At 45.0% G+C, this 13,807-nt stretch overlaps 1 protein-coding gene and 2 long non-coding RNA genes across 3 annotated transcripts; 2 read left to right on the top strand and 1 right to left on the bottom strand.

Moving 5' to 3' along the window:
- The first annotated feature begins 102 nt into the window (after window positions 1-102).
- Window positions 103-2,595, top strand: LOC115496453 (uncharacterized). The gene is made up of 2 exons (XR_003961952.4): window positions 103-420; window positions 1,937-2,595. It is a non-coding gene; the product is annotated as an uncharacterized lncRNA (long non-coding RNA).
- On the bottom strand, window positions 2,194-10,519 carry RNF168 (ring finger protein 168). The gene is made up of 8 exons (XM_032750140.3): window positions 10,456-10,519; window positions 10,080-10,150; window positions 8,897-9,240; window positions 7,753-7,829; window positions 6,419-6,595; window positions 5,615-5,739; window positions 5,248-5,335; window positions 2,194-4,769 (listed from the first exon to the last, which is right to left on the bottom strand). The coding sequence occupies exons 3-8, from the start codon at window positions 9,195-9,197 to the stop codon at window positions 3,711-3,713; spliced, it is 1,827 nt and encodes a 608-aa protein (XP_032606031.3). The 5' UTR covers window positions 9,198-9,240; window positions 10,080-10,150; window positions 10,456-10,519; the 3' UTR covers window positions 2,194-3,710.
- On the top strand, window positions 10,451-13,060 carry LOC140684753 (uncharacterized). The gene is made up of 2 exons (XR_012057493.1): window positions 10,451-11,180; window positions 12,367-13,060. It is a non-coding gene; the product is annotated as an uncharacterized lncRNA (long non-coding RNA).
- Window positions 13,061-13,807: the final 747 nt, after the last annotated feature.

The raw sequence follows: 13,807 nt of genomic DNA, 5'->3' as shown, positions 1-13,807 counted from the left end.
GGCCGCGCGGGAGGCGGGAGTTGCCATGGTAACGCTCCCCCCGCCCCGCCCCGCCCCGCCCGCCGCCTCAGCGGCGCTCCCTGGGATCACCCCGGAATGCCCGACCGCCGCCTCCGAGGGACGCGGGCCTTAGAGGCGCACCGGCGCTCTCAGGGCACGCACCCGGGGCTCCCACGCGGATTTACCCCCTTCAAAAGGCCCGCGGCGCAGCGGGCCGAGTGCGGAGCACATCCAGGGGAGACACCGGGAACAGCCCGGATCACCGGCACAGGCCGGGCATGACCTGCTGGATAGCGGCGCTGCTGGGAAGGACCTGTGCGTTCTGACAGGCAACCGGCTGTTCCAGAGCCGGCAGTGCGTCCTGGAGGCCAGAAGGGCCAGTGGGACCCTGAGGGACAATGAGAAGAGCACTGACAGCAGGTCAGGGAGTGACCCTGTGCCTCTGCCAGCCCTGCAAGTGCTGTGCCCAGCTCTGGGCCCCTCAAGAGAGGAGATATGTGGAGCTGCTGGAGCAGGTCTAGGGGAAGCTGTGGAGATGCTGAAGGGCCTGGAGCATCTCCCTGATGAGGAAAGGCTGAGGGAGCTGGGGCTGCTCAGCCTGGAGAGGAGCCCCAGCTGAGAGGGCCCTCAGCCCTGGCTGTCCCTGCCAGTCCCTGCCAGTCCCTGGCTGTCCCTTGCTGTCCCTTGCTGTCCCTGCCAGTCCCTGCCTGTCCCTGTGTGTTCCTGCCTGTCCCTGGGTGCAGGCAGGGCCAGAGCAGGGCCCGGGCTCTGCTCCGGGGGCCCAGCGATGGCACCAGAGCCACGGGCAGGGACTGAGCCCAGCAAGTTCCACCTGGACGTGAGGAAGAACTTTCCTGGGTGGTGATGGAGCCCTGAACAGACCCAGAGAGGGTGTGGAGCCTCCCTCACTGGAGATATCCCAGAGCTGTCTGGACACAATGTGTGCCATGGGCTCTGGGATAGCCCTGCTGGAGCAGATGGATCCACTGAGGTCCCTTCCAGCCTGACCCATTCTGGGATTCTGTAGGACAGGACCTGAGGTGATCAAGGAATAGCTCACCTGCACTGGTCCAGGGAGCCCTGACATCACTGTCACAAAGCCAGAAGAGGAAACCCTTGGATTTGTCCCCACTTGCCATACCAGGTGTTTCTGATCCCCAGGCCACCTGAAGAAATACCAGGAAAGGAATGTTTTACTCCTTTCAGTTTCCTGACACAGCAGGAATGTGTCTGCCTTGCTGCTGAACACCTTGCCAGTAACACTTGTCAGCTCTGAGTACCACAGAAAGCTGAGATTTCCCTAGAATTCTAATAATTTATTACCTCACTGCCATGGAAACAGGTACATGTGTCCCCTCTCTTACTGCCCCTCATCCCCACACCAGCTCTGGTGCCCCGAAAAGCAACCAAATCTGTAAAGTATCTGTGGTTTTGGCACTTGTTTTTCCTGGAAGTTGGATGAGCTGAACTTGTTCACAAACAAGACAAATTAATCATCAGGGCTGCAGGCAGGTGAGCAGCAGTGAACTGTTACACCAGCCCAGACCTCTCAAATACAGACTCCTGCTTCACCAACAGCAGTAAAACAAAGCTGATTTCACCTGCTTCAAAGCTCCCAGACTACAGGGTCAGAAACAAGCTGCTGGTACAACCAAAATCCATTCAGCAGTGGCCAAATTCCACCCTCTAACAATAAAGACCTAAAAGAATAAGCCAAAGTATGCCTAGTGAAGATTATTATACCACGGATATGGTGAGGAATGGGATCATTTGGGGACTTGCAGCATCCCACCTTGGATAAGGCTGCTGCTATAGGTGACAGGTTTTGTAGATTTTGCAGTTAAGTTTGGTGTTATCTATCAATCAGTTTTCAGTCCTGTTTTTTTTTTTTTTTTTGCATTCTGCTTTCAAAATGTTTTGGTTTTTTTTTTTACAGGCTTACCCTGACTGGAAAGGCTGAGGGTCACCAGCATGGAAACAGTCAGCAGCTCTCTGCCTTAAAAAAAACTTTTTAAATTTTTTTTTTTTTTTGACATAGTGAGTAAAACAGAAAAGAATCCCAACTGTGTTAAGGATTATGCAAAAACAGACCCATATTGAAGGAAAGCCTCCAGAACAATGGCTGAGGCAGCAGGAGAAAAAGCAAAGGATTTGCCATTGGTCACCTGTTGTAACTTCCTCAAAAAACATCTCTGAACAGAACATTTATTTATTTATTTATGAGAAGCCCACCAATGATAAAGAGGTGCAGGCTTTGGGGGGGAAAACCCCAACAATTCATATTTTTGGCTCAGTGTGCTGGTCATGCTTTCCATAAAATTTGTTTTTTTTAAAACTTAAACCATCGAAAGATGCTGCTGAAGAAACTAGTCTGTTAGGAATGCCCTATAACAGAATTAAAGTGTTCAATGGGGCTCAAAAAAAGGACAAAATTCAACCATTTGCTGACTTTGTTGACTAGCACACACCCTTCAGCACTGCAGCTGGCACTTGGCTCCATTTCAAACACAGACAGTGCAAAAGTAGCTCCAAAGAAGCAAAGAAAAGCTAAAATATGGCTTCAGAAAACAACAGATTAAACAATTAGCAAGAAAACTTCCTCTGGTTGCCTCTTCCTCAGCCTCAACTTCCTACAGGCCTCAGCACCTCCACATCTAAATTACAGTTTCTTTTGAGTTATTTTAGTTTTAAACCCAACAGGAACAGTATTTAGTAGTGCCTCTAAAAATGGAGGAAAACAGTTACAGCCAGGCAGGGCAGTTATATGAATCTCTTAATTACTGTCATGTTACGTCATTACTGACAACTCCAGTCTTCAGTTGCGTCTTTTCTTTTTACCTTTCTCCACCATAACTGACTTCTGGACTGTTGTTTTAATCACATTCAAACCAGTTTGAGTATGAAAATTAAACAGCATTATGTATAGTAACACCATTGTACATTAACATGTACAATTAACAGGACATCAACAACAAGAAAACAAAAGTATCTTGTTCTTAACAACAGGGAAAATGGGATATGCAGGAGGGATCTCTGTGAACAGAGGTGAATGGGAGCCCACAGCCTTGGCATCCATGAAGATCCTTGGCTTTGGCAGTGGAGAATGACCTGTTTCTTTCCTCTTTGTCCGAGGGAGGGGTTAGCATATGAGAGGGAAAGAGTGACTGTCTGCTTACACTCGTGTTAATGGGTGTGCCAACAACGCAATTCCAGCAACAGCCTAAATTCCAGCAACGTGCTTTGATTTACAGAACAGTGGCTGTGCTGAGGGAAGCTTCAACCTTGCAGCTGACAGCCAGCTGGGAATACAGGCTCTTTTTTCATTTGTTCCCTCCATGGACTGTGCATCTTTTCCATTAAAGGCTTCAAATTCTCATTTTCAGATCAGACCATCAGTTATCCTTGTTTTTCAACACTACCAGTATTCACACTCCAAACCATGTAAATGCAAGTTAGAAAATAAGAAATGCTCTGATTCCTGCAAGAAGTGCTGCAAGTGCTAGAAAATAATAATCAAGAAAAGAACAATTTTAAAATGTTACATTCTGGGGGTATATGTTACTAGAACATCTCAGAACTCACAGCACTGCTGCCCAGAGTGGTTCCCTTCCAAAGCAACCACTCAAAACTGCTTAGGGAAGCTTTGCCTAGCACAGAAGAACATCACCACAGTTCCCATTCCTATTCCACCACATGTCCATGGCTCTGATCTACTCTGCAACAGGGCTTTTAAACATCTGCAGGATTGTCTTTTGCTTGTTCTTAGGCAGTGAACAAATATCATTTGTGTCACTGGTATTAACCACACAATTCAAAACCTTTCCTTCCTTGATGCTGGGGGATTTCACCCGGACCCTGGCAGGGGACTGCCAGTTTTCATTGCAGGAACCTTTCCGAGACTTGTGGTGATTGGTTTCAGCCTGTGTCTTTGATCCCTTTGAGTCTTTTGCCTTGGAGTTTCCCTTCCTGGCAGAAGAGTCTTTCCCAGAGCGGGGTGGTTTGGTGCGGAGCAGATACTCGTCTGGAGAACCCTTCTGTCGGTTCAGTGTCCTTTCCTCCTTGTCCAGCTCCTTCTGCAGCTGCAGAGCCAAGAGCCTGTCCTGCTCCTCCTGCCTACGCCTTTCATAGAACTCCTGCTCAAAGGCTCTTTGTGTCTGCAAGTTAAAATCATTCATCTGCTCTCCTTGCTCTTCTACACTTTCTGAAAAGGTTCTTCTCCTCTTATCAAGCATGTCCAAGTCAATCATGGCACCAGCTGGGGCCTCCACTAGCTTCCTTTTGGGAGTCTCCTTAGAGTTCTGTGGCCTCTCTGGCATCTCTTCATTTGAGTGTCCAGCCTCCTTCCCCAGACCACCTAACGTGGTCTGGCTGTCAGACATCACACAATTTATACCAGAGGTAGAAGTTTCATCAGACTTTTCAAGGTTTACCCTTTGGACATGTGTCAAATTGCCACTGTCTGACTCAATTCCATCATCATCTCCTTTGGATCTAAGAAGAACTGTCCTAGACCCTTCCCCTTCTGTGGTTCCATGAAGTGCATCTGGAATTCCATCTTCTAAACCATTTGGTCCTGGTGTTTTTTCCTGCTTGACAGTAGTGACAGTTTCACCTGAAGCCGAGGCACTGAAATAGTTCAGGCATGATTCCAAAAATGAATCCTTAGCTCCAGAATCTTTGTTTACACTGGTCAGCTGTGGAGACAGGGTTGGCATTTCCTCTTGCTCATCCTGCACTGCAGAACTGCTGCCTTCATTGCTGTTGGTCTCCTGAAGAAAAGGAAGACACCACTAATGAAGTAAATTTATCAAAAGCCCATGGGTGTGAATAAATACCAAACTCACTTCTCATGGCTGCATTGCCCTTGAGCGATCTTCTCTTTTTAAAAAATACCTGTTTAATAATAATGAAAATATTTCAAATAACTGCAGAAGCCCAGCTAAAGGACTGAAACCACAACTGCAGCATTTTCCTCTTATCAGTGATTCAGACTAAATGCTCATCTTCTTTGAAGGCCTTACAGGAATGATCAGACAGGCAGCCATGGAATGCTGTAAATCAAGGTGCACCCTCTTCCAGTAGGCTTCAGTACTGCAAACCATGAATACCAAAGGTAGCTTAAAAAGGGCAATATTACCTGTCCAGTGCCAATATGCAAGGGGAATAGAAGACTAGAACCGTACAGGCAAGGGGAAAATATCCCATAGTTACTAACTGTGGGATTTATAACAAACTGATTCCTGTTACCCCAGAGATAGAGTTGCTCCCGCCTCTTCCTGTGGCACTGGAGAACGATGCTGATCCCAACATACCATAATTTTTTGGAGACAGATACCTTTAAAAGAAAAAAAGGATACCCCTTTAAATATTTTGTCCTTAAATTGTCAGTCCTTTGCATTATTCAAGATCTTCAGGTTCATTCTGACACACAAAAAACAACAAGAAGGCAAGTGTTTGGCTTCTCCTCCTATGAGGACATGTTTTAAACTTCAACACTTCACGTTTGTCCCCAGTTATCTCGGGAAGCTGGCCTACAGCATTCCAAAGAAGCAAATGGGGCTGAGGGACACTGAACAGGCCAAAAATTAAAGAAATACTTGGCTAAATCCCTTACTTCTGAATGTCTCCAGAGTTGCTTGGTTTGCTCTTTGCCTTGCTCAGGTTCAGTGGGGATGTCTGACGGGAGAGGCTGTGTGCTGGTGATGGGCTGCCAGGCACGTGTTCCTCGGGATCCTCATTCTTCCAGACAATGAAAAACAACATTAGATAAAACAAAACACAACAAAAACAGCAGAAACCTCAGGGAACTGCTTGGGTTTTGCTGCAGAATTAGTTATTGTTGTCCAAAGAATTCCAGAACTGTAAGTAACGGATGTTTAAGAGAAAGAAACATGACCTGTTCTATACACCTTCCTAGATCTAGCACTGAGTGACAGGAGGCTTTGCTCAAATAAGTACACAGGTTTCATCACTGGGTAGCAAAACTTCAACTAAGCAAAACAAATTAATAAAACGAAAAAAAAAAACCCTCCAAAAGGTCAGGTACATTTTCACTGTATGTTCCTTCCTTCAGTACATGTTACACATATTCATTTCTTCCAAAGAAGGATTTTTAAAAACATGAGGAAAAGGAAGCATACAGCAGAAAATCAATGCTTTAAAATGTTTCACAATGAAAACACGCAGCACACATGTTGGGTGCTGGATTTCAAGTGTGTATTGCACAGGCTTCACCGTCCCCCTGGCTTTTCAAAAATTAATGGTCAATCAAGGCTTTAAAGTACTGGGGAATGACAACAGCTTTCACCTGCAACTAAAATAAATTTCAACTACTCCAAATTTTAACATTTGCTCTGAGAAGTCCAAGTTGCTTGCACTACATTGATATTTGCTGCTGTCCCACTTGATCCTAACTCACCAGACTGTTACTGAGCTGCCAGGCCAGCTCTTCATCTTGCTTCAGCTGCTTCTCCATCTCCTTCCGTCTCTCTTCTGCCAGCCTCTGCTCCTCCTCCTCCTCTGCCAGCAGCCGCTGGATGTATTCCTCACTCGCCTTGTTCTCCTCCTGCTCGTGCGCTCGCCTTTCTGCCTCCACCTAAACCAGATGTTGGAAAAAATCCACCTGGTTACTGCTGCAGGGCCACACTTTACACCAGAACCTCTCAGCTGACACTGCTTAAACATGAACCATTCACTGTTCACAAAACACAGCAGCATTTCATTGCACGAGTCTCAAAGATGTAAGAATCATACCGATGCTGTGTGTAGAGCCTTGGGTTTGACCACAGTGACAAACCTTTGGGTTTCTCTAAGATTATACCATTAACCTGAAAGGTTCAACTCCATTCTTCACCTTCTCAAAGTGTTAGTAACAAAACTAAGATCTCCAAATACATGGATCTACAGAGAAAGTGAGATTAGAATTCTGTCTAAGGCTGAATGCCAGCTATCCCACAGCATTTGCTCAACCTGCTTTTATCATTATATATCCCAAAGACAGAACGTCTCTCTTCTAGAAGAGTGCTGCTCTCCTGAAACACATAAACCCCAAGCCAGCAGTCAGGAATTTTACACCTGCCTTTCTTACAGCAGACATGTTGAGAGATCAGTTACCAGCAACTCCATGAGGAGTGCAAAGTACTTCAAGAATAAAGCTTTCTTTGGAAATTCCCCCCAGTCCTCTGCTTCATTTGCTCCAGTAATCACCAGCAAGGGGCTCTCAGAGAAAGGTGCATTCCCATACATTCCAACTCTAAATCTTAATACTACTGTGTCTGAATTGGAAGAAGGATCCTTAAGTAAGCCAAAACTGAGAATTCTTTAGAATTTTTACTGATTTTCAAATGAGCACAGGTAACAGAGTGAGCGAAGAAGACTGCTGTATGTTCATTACTGAAGGTTATCTAATTGAGGTCTCTTACTTGGAGGGAAATCAAGAAGACAAATATAAAACCAAAGCCCAAACAGTTCCAAATTTCTACATTTGCTGCTTTTATGTACATTGACTGAGAGATGAGGTAGGAGGTATAGATCAAGAATGTCACCTCATGTCAAATACAAAGAAATCTCTTTCACCAATTTAATTCATGATCCAGAAGTGACCACTATGCATGTTCTTGCAGATGCAGTGCCCATTAAAATATCCTTGTTATTAAATAAAATTACAGCTGTTTGTAGGAACAAACAGCTGTATGGTCCTACAACATATGAATATGAAACATTTATGCTTTTTAAATGTATTTTTAGACTTACCTTACTAATCTCTGCTTCATATTCCTGCCTCAGCTCCCCAGGCTTGCTCAGCTGGTGCTGCGGCTTGGGGACACAGACTAATCAAGAGGAAGGAGAAGAAAAACCAAAGTCAACAAATTCATGACAGTTATCAACAAAGGATTTCAACAACAACAACAAAGGATTTTAGCTCCATACCCTGTCATGGAAATGATTTGACATAAATCAAGTGCTGTGATTGAAAAAAGGAAGGAGTAAAGCAAAAAATATCAAGCAATAAAGTTTACACTATAGAAAAGTGTGGTATTACAGAGTGGCAGGAACAGGCAGTGTTTCCCAAGCACTGTATATAAATACAATGGAACAAGTTTCCCAGAGAAACTGTGGCTGTCCTATCCCTGGAAGTGTCCAAGGCCAGGCTGGATGGACTTTGGAGCATCCTGGTCTAGTGGAAGGTGTCCTGCCCATGGCAGGGAGGTGGAATGGGATGATCTTTAAGGTTTCACCCATCCCAAACCATTCCCTCATTCATTCTCTGTTGGTACACTGACCATAATTTATGTCTTTCACTCTTTTTTCATTAAAAAGACCTCAGAACACTGCAAGTGAACAAGCTGCCCTATGGCCAACCTATCAAAATGTCCCCCAAGTGCACTTGTAACATCATAAACCCCAAAATCATTCTTCAAAAAGTTAATCAGATTTCACTTCCTTCTCTCTGACACCACAATTTTCAGCTCGGATTCTTGCATTGACCGAACCCCTGGAATTTCAACCAAACTAATTACCACCTAAAAATCTTCCAACCACTTCACTTACTTGACAATGATAAAGAAACACACCACAGACTCAAACACTCTGCCTGTAGATGCTACAGCTGCAAATGAGCAGTGAACAAGGTCAGGCAGCCACACACCAATACCCCACACCAAACGCATGATCAAATACCTGAAATCACCAGACAATGTAATTTTCATCCTCTGTGCTACAAATGAAGAAGGCATTGCTCACCTCTCCCCTGCCCCTTTTGCAGGAGAGCTCTGTCTCTGCCAGCAGTAACACACCTGCCTACCCACAGCTCTGCATTTCCCAACATCTGAAGTCCACCCACAGGAATTCCTGTGGCAAAGCAGAGACATCCCAGGACAAGAGACATTTCACTTACTTTCCTCATCCAAATCCTGTCCGTTCATCCTGCGCTCGCACTCCTCTGGGTAATTCTTCTGAATCTTCTCCCAGAGCTCCCAGTTGATAAGAGTATTTCTGCGGGTATTGTACCGTGCCCAGGAAGAGACTCGACGCCTACAAAAGGGGCAAGAAAGGCTGGCCTTTTCCACTGTCATCTGGAAGCAGGAATTACAGAGGGTATGGCTGCACGGCAGCGTGACAGGCTCCACAAAGATCTCCATGCAAATCTGGCAGAGGCAGTCGGACAAGGAAAGCGGGGCCGTGGATTTCTTCGACATACTGACGTGAGGTAGAGGAACAGCACTAGGACAACATCAGGGCCTGAAAGCCAAAAGAAACATTTAGGTTCCTTATGGGAAGTAAAATAAAGGAAAATACAAAATGTCTTACAGCTACTTTGTCACTATAGGACACAAGAAAGCACTACGTGAGCTGTTGTTATTGTAAAGGTAAAAAAGAGAAAGTTTATTTTCTGACTCTAGCATTTATAGTTTTCCAAAGGTGACAGTGGATTGGAGGGTGAAATTGTTACCTCTCCAACGACACTGGATAAACTACTAGTCTATTAAAATTCTCTGCCTCTATAAAAGAACATAAAACAGTAAGTTATTTACAGAAAGTAGGTGAAAAAGTTTGTTACAAGAATGTAAACTCAGAAGGCTTTAGAAAATCTTAAAAAGTTAAAACAACACTACTGTGGATTTAGAAATAGTTGCTGTTTAAGTGATTGCTTTTCTCAGGGCCTGAGAGATTCCTGAGGAAGAAGCAGAGCTTTACAGAAGTCATGGAAAAACTGTACCAGGTTTTCCTACTGCAGGTTCCTATGAGCTGTATCAGATGCTTTGGAGATAGCAAGGAGGTGGTAAGGAGGGGAGGGAAAAGAAGGTGAGAGCTTTTCCAGCCACCCATCACTCCCTATCTATGATAAGATGCTGGGTATGTTATTCCAGTTACCTTAACCTTCCATTCACTCATTTTTTCAGAATGTGAACATCCTTTGACAGGTGCTTTTGGCACAAGCTTGCTTCCAGCATGTTCTGAAGGTGAAATACACCAGAGCAGAGCAGCTTCTTTCTCATTCATTTGCTTGCTTAAGCTAGGACTATAAAGCTAAAATTCCTCTTTTTCATACGATAAATAAAGAATTAAAACTTCAGCACCTTTTTGTATGACTTGAAACTGTGGGGGTCATCTGTCTCCTCACACGATTTTTCCACTTGGCCCAGCAATACTGTGGGAGAGAAAACAAGACATATACAGCAAAAGAAGAAACCCACTGATATTTAAGTTACAAGCTTCTTAAACAGGCAGCTTCAGAAACAGGAGGCCCTTGAAAGAAAGGCTGCCGTTCCTCACAGAGAACTCTCCATGGAGACAAATACACGTTAAGGCAGGTTTTATTATTTCCGCTATTTTTATTGACAAAAAATAACCCCCAGGACGCCGGCGCCCAGCGAAAAGGGGGCCCCTCGTCCCCCTCCGCTCCCGTCACCCCCGGCCCTGAGGGTCCCAGCGCGGACCCGGACCCGCACCCACCGCTCCCGAGGCCGCCCAGGCCGCGCTCCGCAATGGCGGCTCCGCCCCGCCCCTCACGCAGGGGGGCAGTTCCCGCCGCCCGCCCGAGGGCTCCTCCTCCTTCTCCTCCTCCTCCTTCTCCTGTCCTCCTTCCTTCTTCTCCTCCTCTTCGTCCGTCTCCTCCTTCTCCTCTTCCACCTGCTCCGCCGAGCCTGCTGGGAGACAGAAGCCGCGGCCCTCAGGGGGAAGGCGGGCCAGGCTGTGGTGACGGGCCGGGCGGGAGTGGCTCCCTCAGCCAGGGAGCTGCGTTGGGTGGATGTGAGGAGTAAATCCTTCCCTGTGAGGGTGCTGAGGAGCCGGGGCAGCCGCGGCCCATTCCGGCAGCGCTGGAGCCGGCCGGGCGGGTTTGGTCGCTGGGCTTTGCTCCCTGGCTTTGCTCCCTGCTGTGGGCCCTGGCTGAGCTCACCTGGCCGCAGGTGCCCACGGCACGTCCCGCCTCAGGTCCTCCTCCATCATCTCCGCCTGCAGCTCGAAGGCGTGCGCCAGGGTCTGCAGGCTGCAGTCCAGCTGCGCGAAGCGAGCCTCTAGGGACAGCAGCCTGCTTTCTACTCTGGGCGGTGGAAAACAAGAGTAAGGGAATTTCAGAAGGATCTTGGGCTTTCTGTCACGACATTGCATTGTGAACAGCTTCAGACCCCCTTCTAGGGGCCCTCCCAAGATTTCTGGGAACACCACTAAAAGTCAAGGTTTGTTGTCACATCTTTTTGGCCATTTCCTGGTGCAGAGATCTTAACATCTCCAAATACAGCTGCAAAATTAGTAGGTAGATATATCTGTGGCTCTCAACCATATGCATTATCAGTGGCATAGTTTTTTTTCTTAACACATTTTAAGGTGATTTATGCTTTTATTTGTCATGTCATGGTCTTTTGAACAATTTTCATTTAACATTGAGGAGAACTTCTCATTACTCGTCTGGTTAAAAATTATACAAACAATAAAGAAGCCACCCGCAGTGGTTTTTTAATAGGACTGTCCTTCCATGGAAGAGCTGTGATAAAAACTACTTCATAGCTTGTATTTATTAACTGCTTTTTCATTATTGGATGTCTGTTGTGTTTCTTCCTATTTAAAATTGTAAATTAGAGAGATGAGGTTTTGAGTTTTAAGCCACTCCACTTTTGCTGAAGAAAACTGCCTGGTTTAAAAGAACTTGCTATGTTGAGACAAGGTAATGCCAGTATTTACTTTTGTACCCATTTCTCTCTTTCCTGGAGATAAAGGGTGTTCTGGGCTCCAGTCACTGTGGGTGGTTTTTATACAGAGTTTTGTCCACATTTTCCTCAGTTACCTGATTGACATTGAGGTGTGTTTTTGAGAATCCTGAGGATCTGAAAGCTAATGTAAAGAATTCAAAGTTCCTTCTTAAATACTGAACAACTACCTCAGTACCATGTAGACAATAGTAATTTACTGGCAGAGCATCACCTACTCCTTACAGAATTTTTTGTGATTTTTCTTTTTATTTTACTGGAAAAACTTCAGGCTGTATCACCTAACAATAACTACACTATCAGCAAATATTATTACCTACATATTTTTCTTTATCTTATCTTTTTTTCATTCCTAGTTTGCTCCACTGCTTCTGTGACCTCCCTGTGTTAAACACTCTATTACATGTATTTGAATGAACTTTTTGTAAGGACAAAATACACAGCAGCTGGTGATGACATTAAAAAATAAAAAGGAAAACAAAACCCTTCAAACATTTTTCCATTCTTTGATATGTATCCCACGGCATTTTAATGACTGTTATTATAAGAGACCCAAAATGCCATTTTTTCCTATCAGCAGCTCCTCCCTCTCCCTGCCTGCCTCTACTCCTGCCTCCCCCTTCTCCAAACTAAACCCTATTTTTGATTCTTTCTGCAGCTGACCTGAATGAAGAGAAAATAAAAAGACCTCAACAGTGGCATATTTTACTAAGTATCCCCGACCTTAATTCATTGTCTGGCCGCTTGTGCAGATCCTTGTCTAAGGATTTTCTGTTGTTTCCTGAGGCTAGAGGCTTCCTCTGCAGCCTGGTGGAGCTCATCTTACTGTGGCAGGACTCCTCTGGCTTCAGCAAGAATTTTGGGATGAAAATAAAACTTTTATTGGAAACTAAGCTGGTGTCATATAGAAATGCAGGGAGTTCAGAAAAACCGGAAGGATTGATGTGTCATAATTGGATCGAATCTGTCAGCACTGAGAGAGGAAGTGCAGAAACTGAGGTGAGGTGAGTTGGGGTTTGCTGTGAATGACTTTCAGAGCTGGGTTGTCGGATAATGAGTGTTCTCGCCGGTGAATTGTTGGTTTGCAGCTTTTTGTCATGGTAAATAAGCTTCCACACGGCCCATTCTCCAACTTCCTCCTCTACAAGTAAGAGTAATGTTATCTAAGATCTCATCACTAATGCTAACCTCAGTGCAGCAGGAGTTTCTCAGCGGGCTTCAGTCCAATGCTTTACTATTTGATCAGTTTTATCTCTCAAACATTTTTTTACTGCCTTTCTGTAAATTAATCTTCTGTGTTTTTAAGCACCTGCAATAAACATTTAAACATTTGCCAATTTTGGATCTAAAAATGTCTGTTCAGTTATACCATGGTAGATCCGTAACTGATCTCCCACAGCTGTAACTGAATTCTGATGGACTGAGTGCTGCTGCCTCTTGATCTAAGTTTGGAATGAAAAGAGGAAGAATGGATTAAACCTCCCATTTTCATTTCCATCATGACCTCTGTGTAGTGTAAGTGAAGTTACCACTAAGTCAGCGACCTCTAACTCTGACTAGTGTACAGACAAACCACATCCCTATTCTTTACCAGAAAGCTTTTAAAATTCCTCTCTTGTTGGCACACAGAACATATTTGGAAGCCATACAGTAGAAGCTCCAAGATTCCCACTTCTCTGGAAGTGTGGTTCTTTGTGAAACCTTATTTCTGCTATTCAGGCATTTACAGAAAATGACATTTTAGAGCTGTCACGTGGGATTGATTTTCCAGGCCAGTGCAGCATCCCACACTTCTCCAAGCCCTCCCCATTCACTCACTCCATGGTACATTAGACACACACTTCTTCAAGTAGATTCCCACAGAATTAATTTTCACTTTTTTCTTTCAGGAGTTGTTTCATTGTTTCTCCCTCTGGTCAGGTCTCCAATAGCTACTTTTGTGTTCACCATCGTGTGAATCAGAGTTAAGAAGGCTGTGGATGAACTAACAGTTTTGAGCAGTACCTCGACAAGAGCAGTTTCTTTCCAAGTCTGTCAGCTGTCTGTCAACACATAATCACTCATTTCCTAAGCAGAAGTACTGCATCCCATCAGCTGTG

This window comes from Taeniopygia guttata, chromosome 9 (assembly GCF_048771995.1).
Source record: "Taeniopygia guttata chromosome 9, bTaeGut7.mat, whole genome shotgun sequence".
Lineage (NCBI taxonomy): Eukaryota > Metazoa > Chordata > Aves > Passeriformes > Estrildidae > Taeniopygia > Taeniopygia guttata.
This window is presented reverse-complemented; position numbering and strand designations above follow the sequence as displayed.

Bases quoted from the DNA above. Each gene is read 5' to 3' on its own strand.
- RNF168 (XM_032750140.3), bottom strand. From the start codon at position 9,197: ATGTCGAAGAAATCCACGGCCCCGCTTTCCTTGTCCGACTGCCTCTGC. The intron at 7,830-8,896 runs GTAAGTGAAATG...CCTCTTGATTAG, and splicing joins ACAGGATTTGGATGAGGAAA to TCTGTGTCCCCAAGCCGCAG. The intron at 5,740-6,418 runs GTGAGTTAGGAT...ATTGTCTGGAAG, and splicing joins GGCAGCTCAGTAACAGTCTG to AATGAGGATCCCGAGGAACA.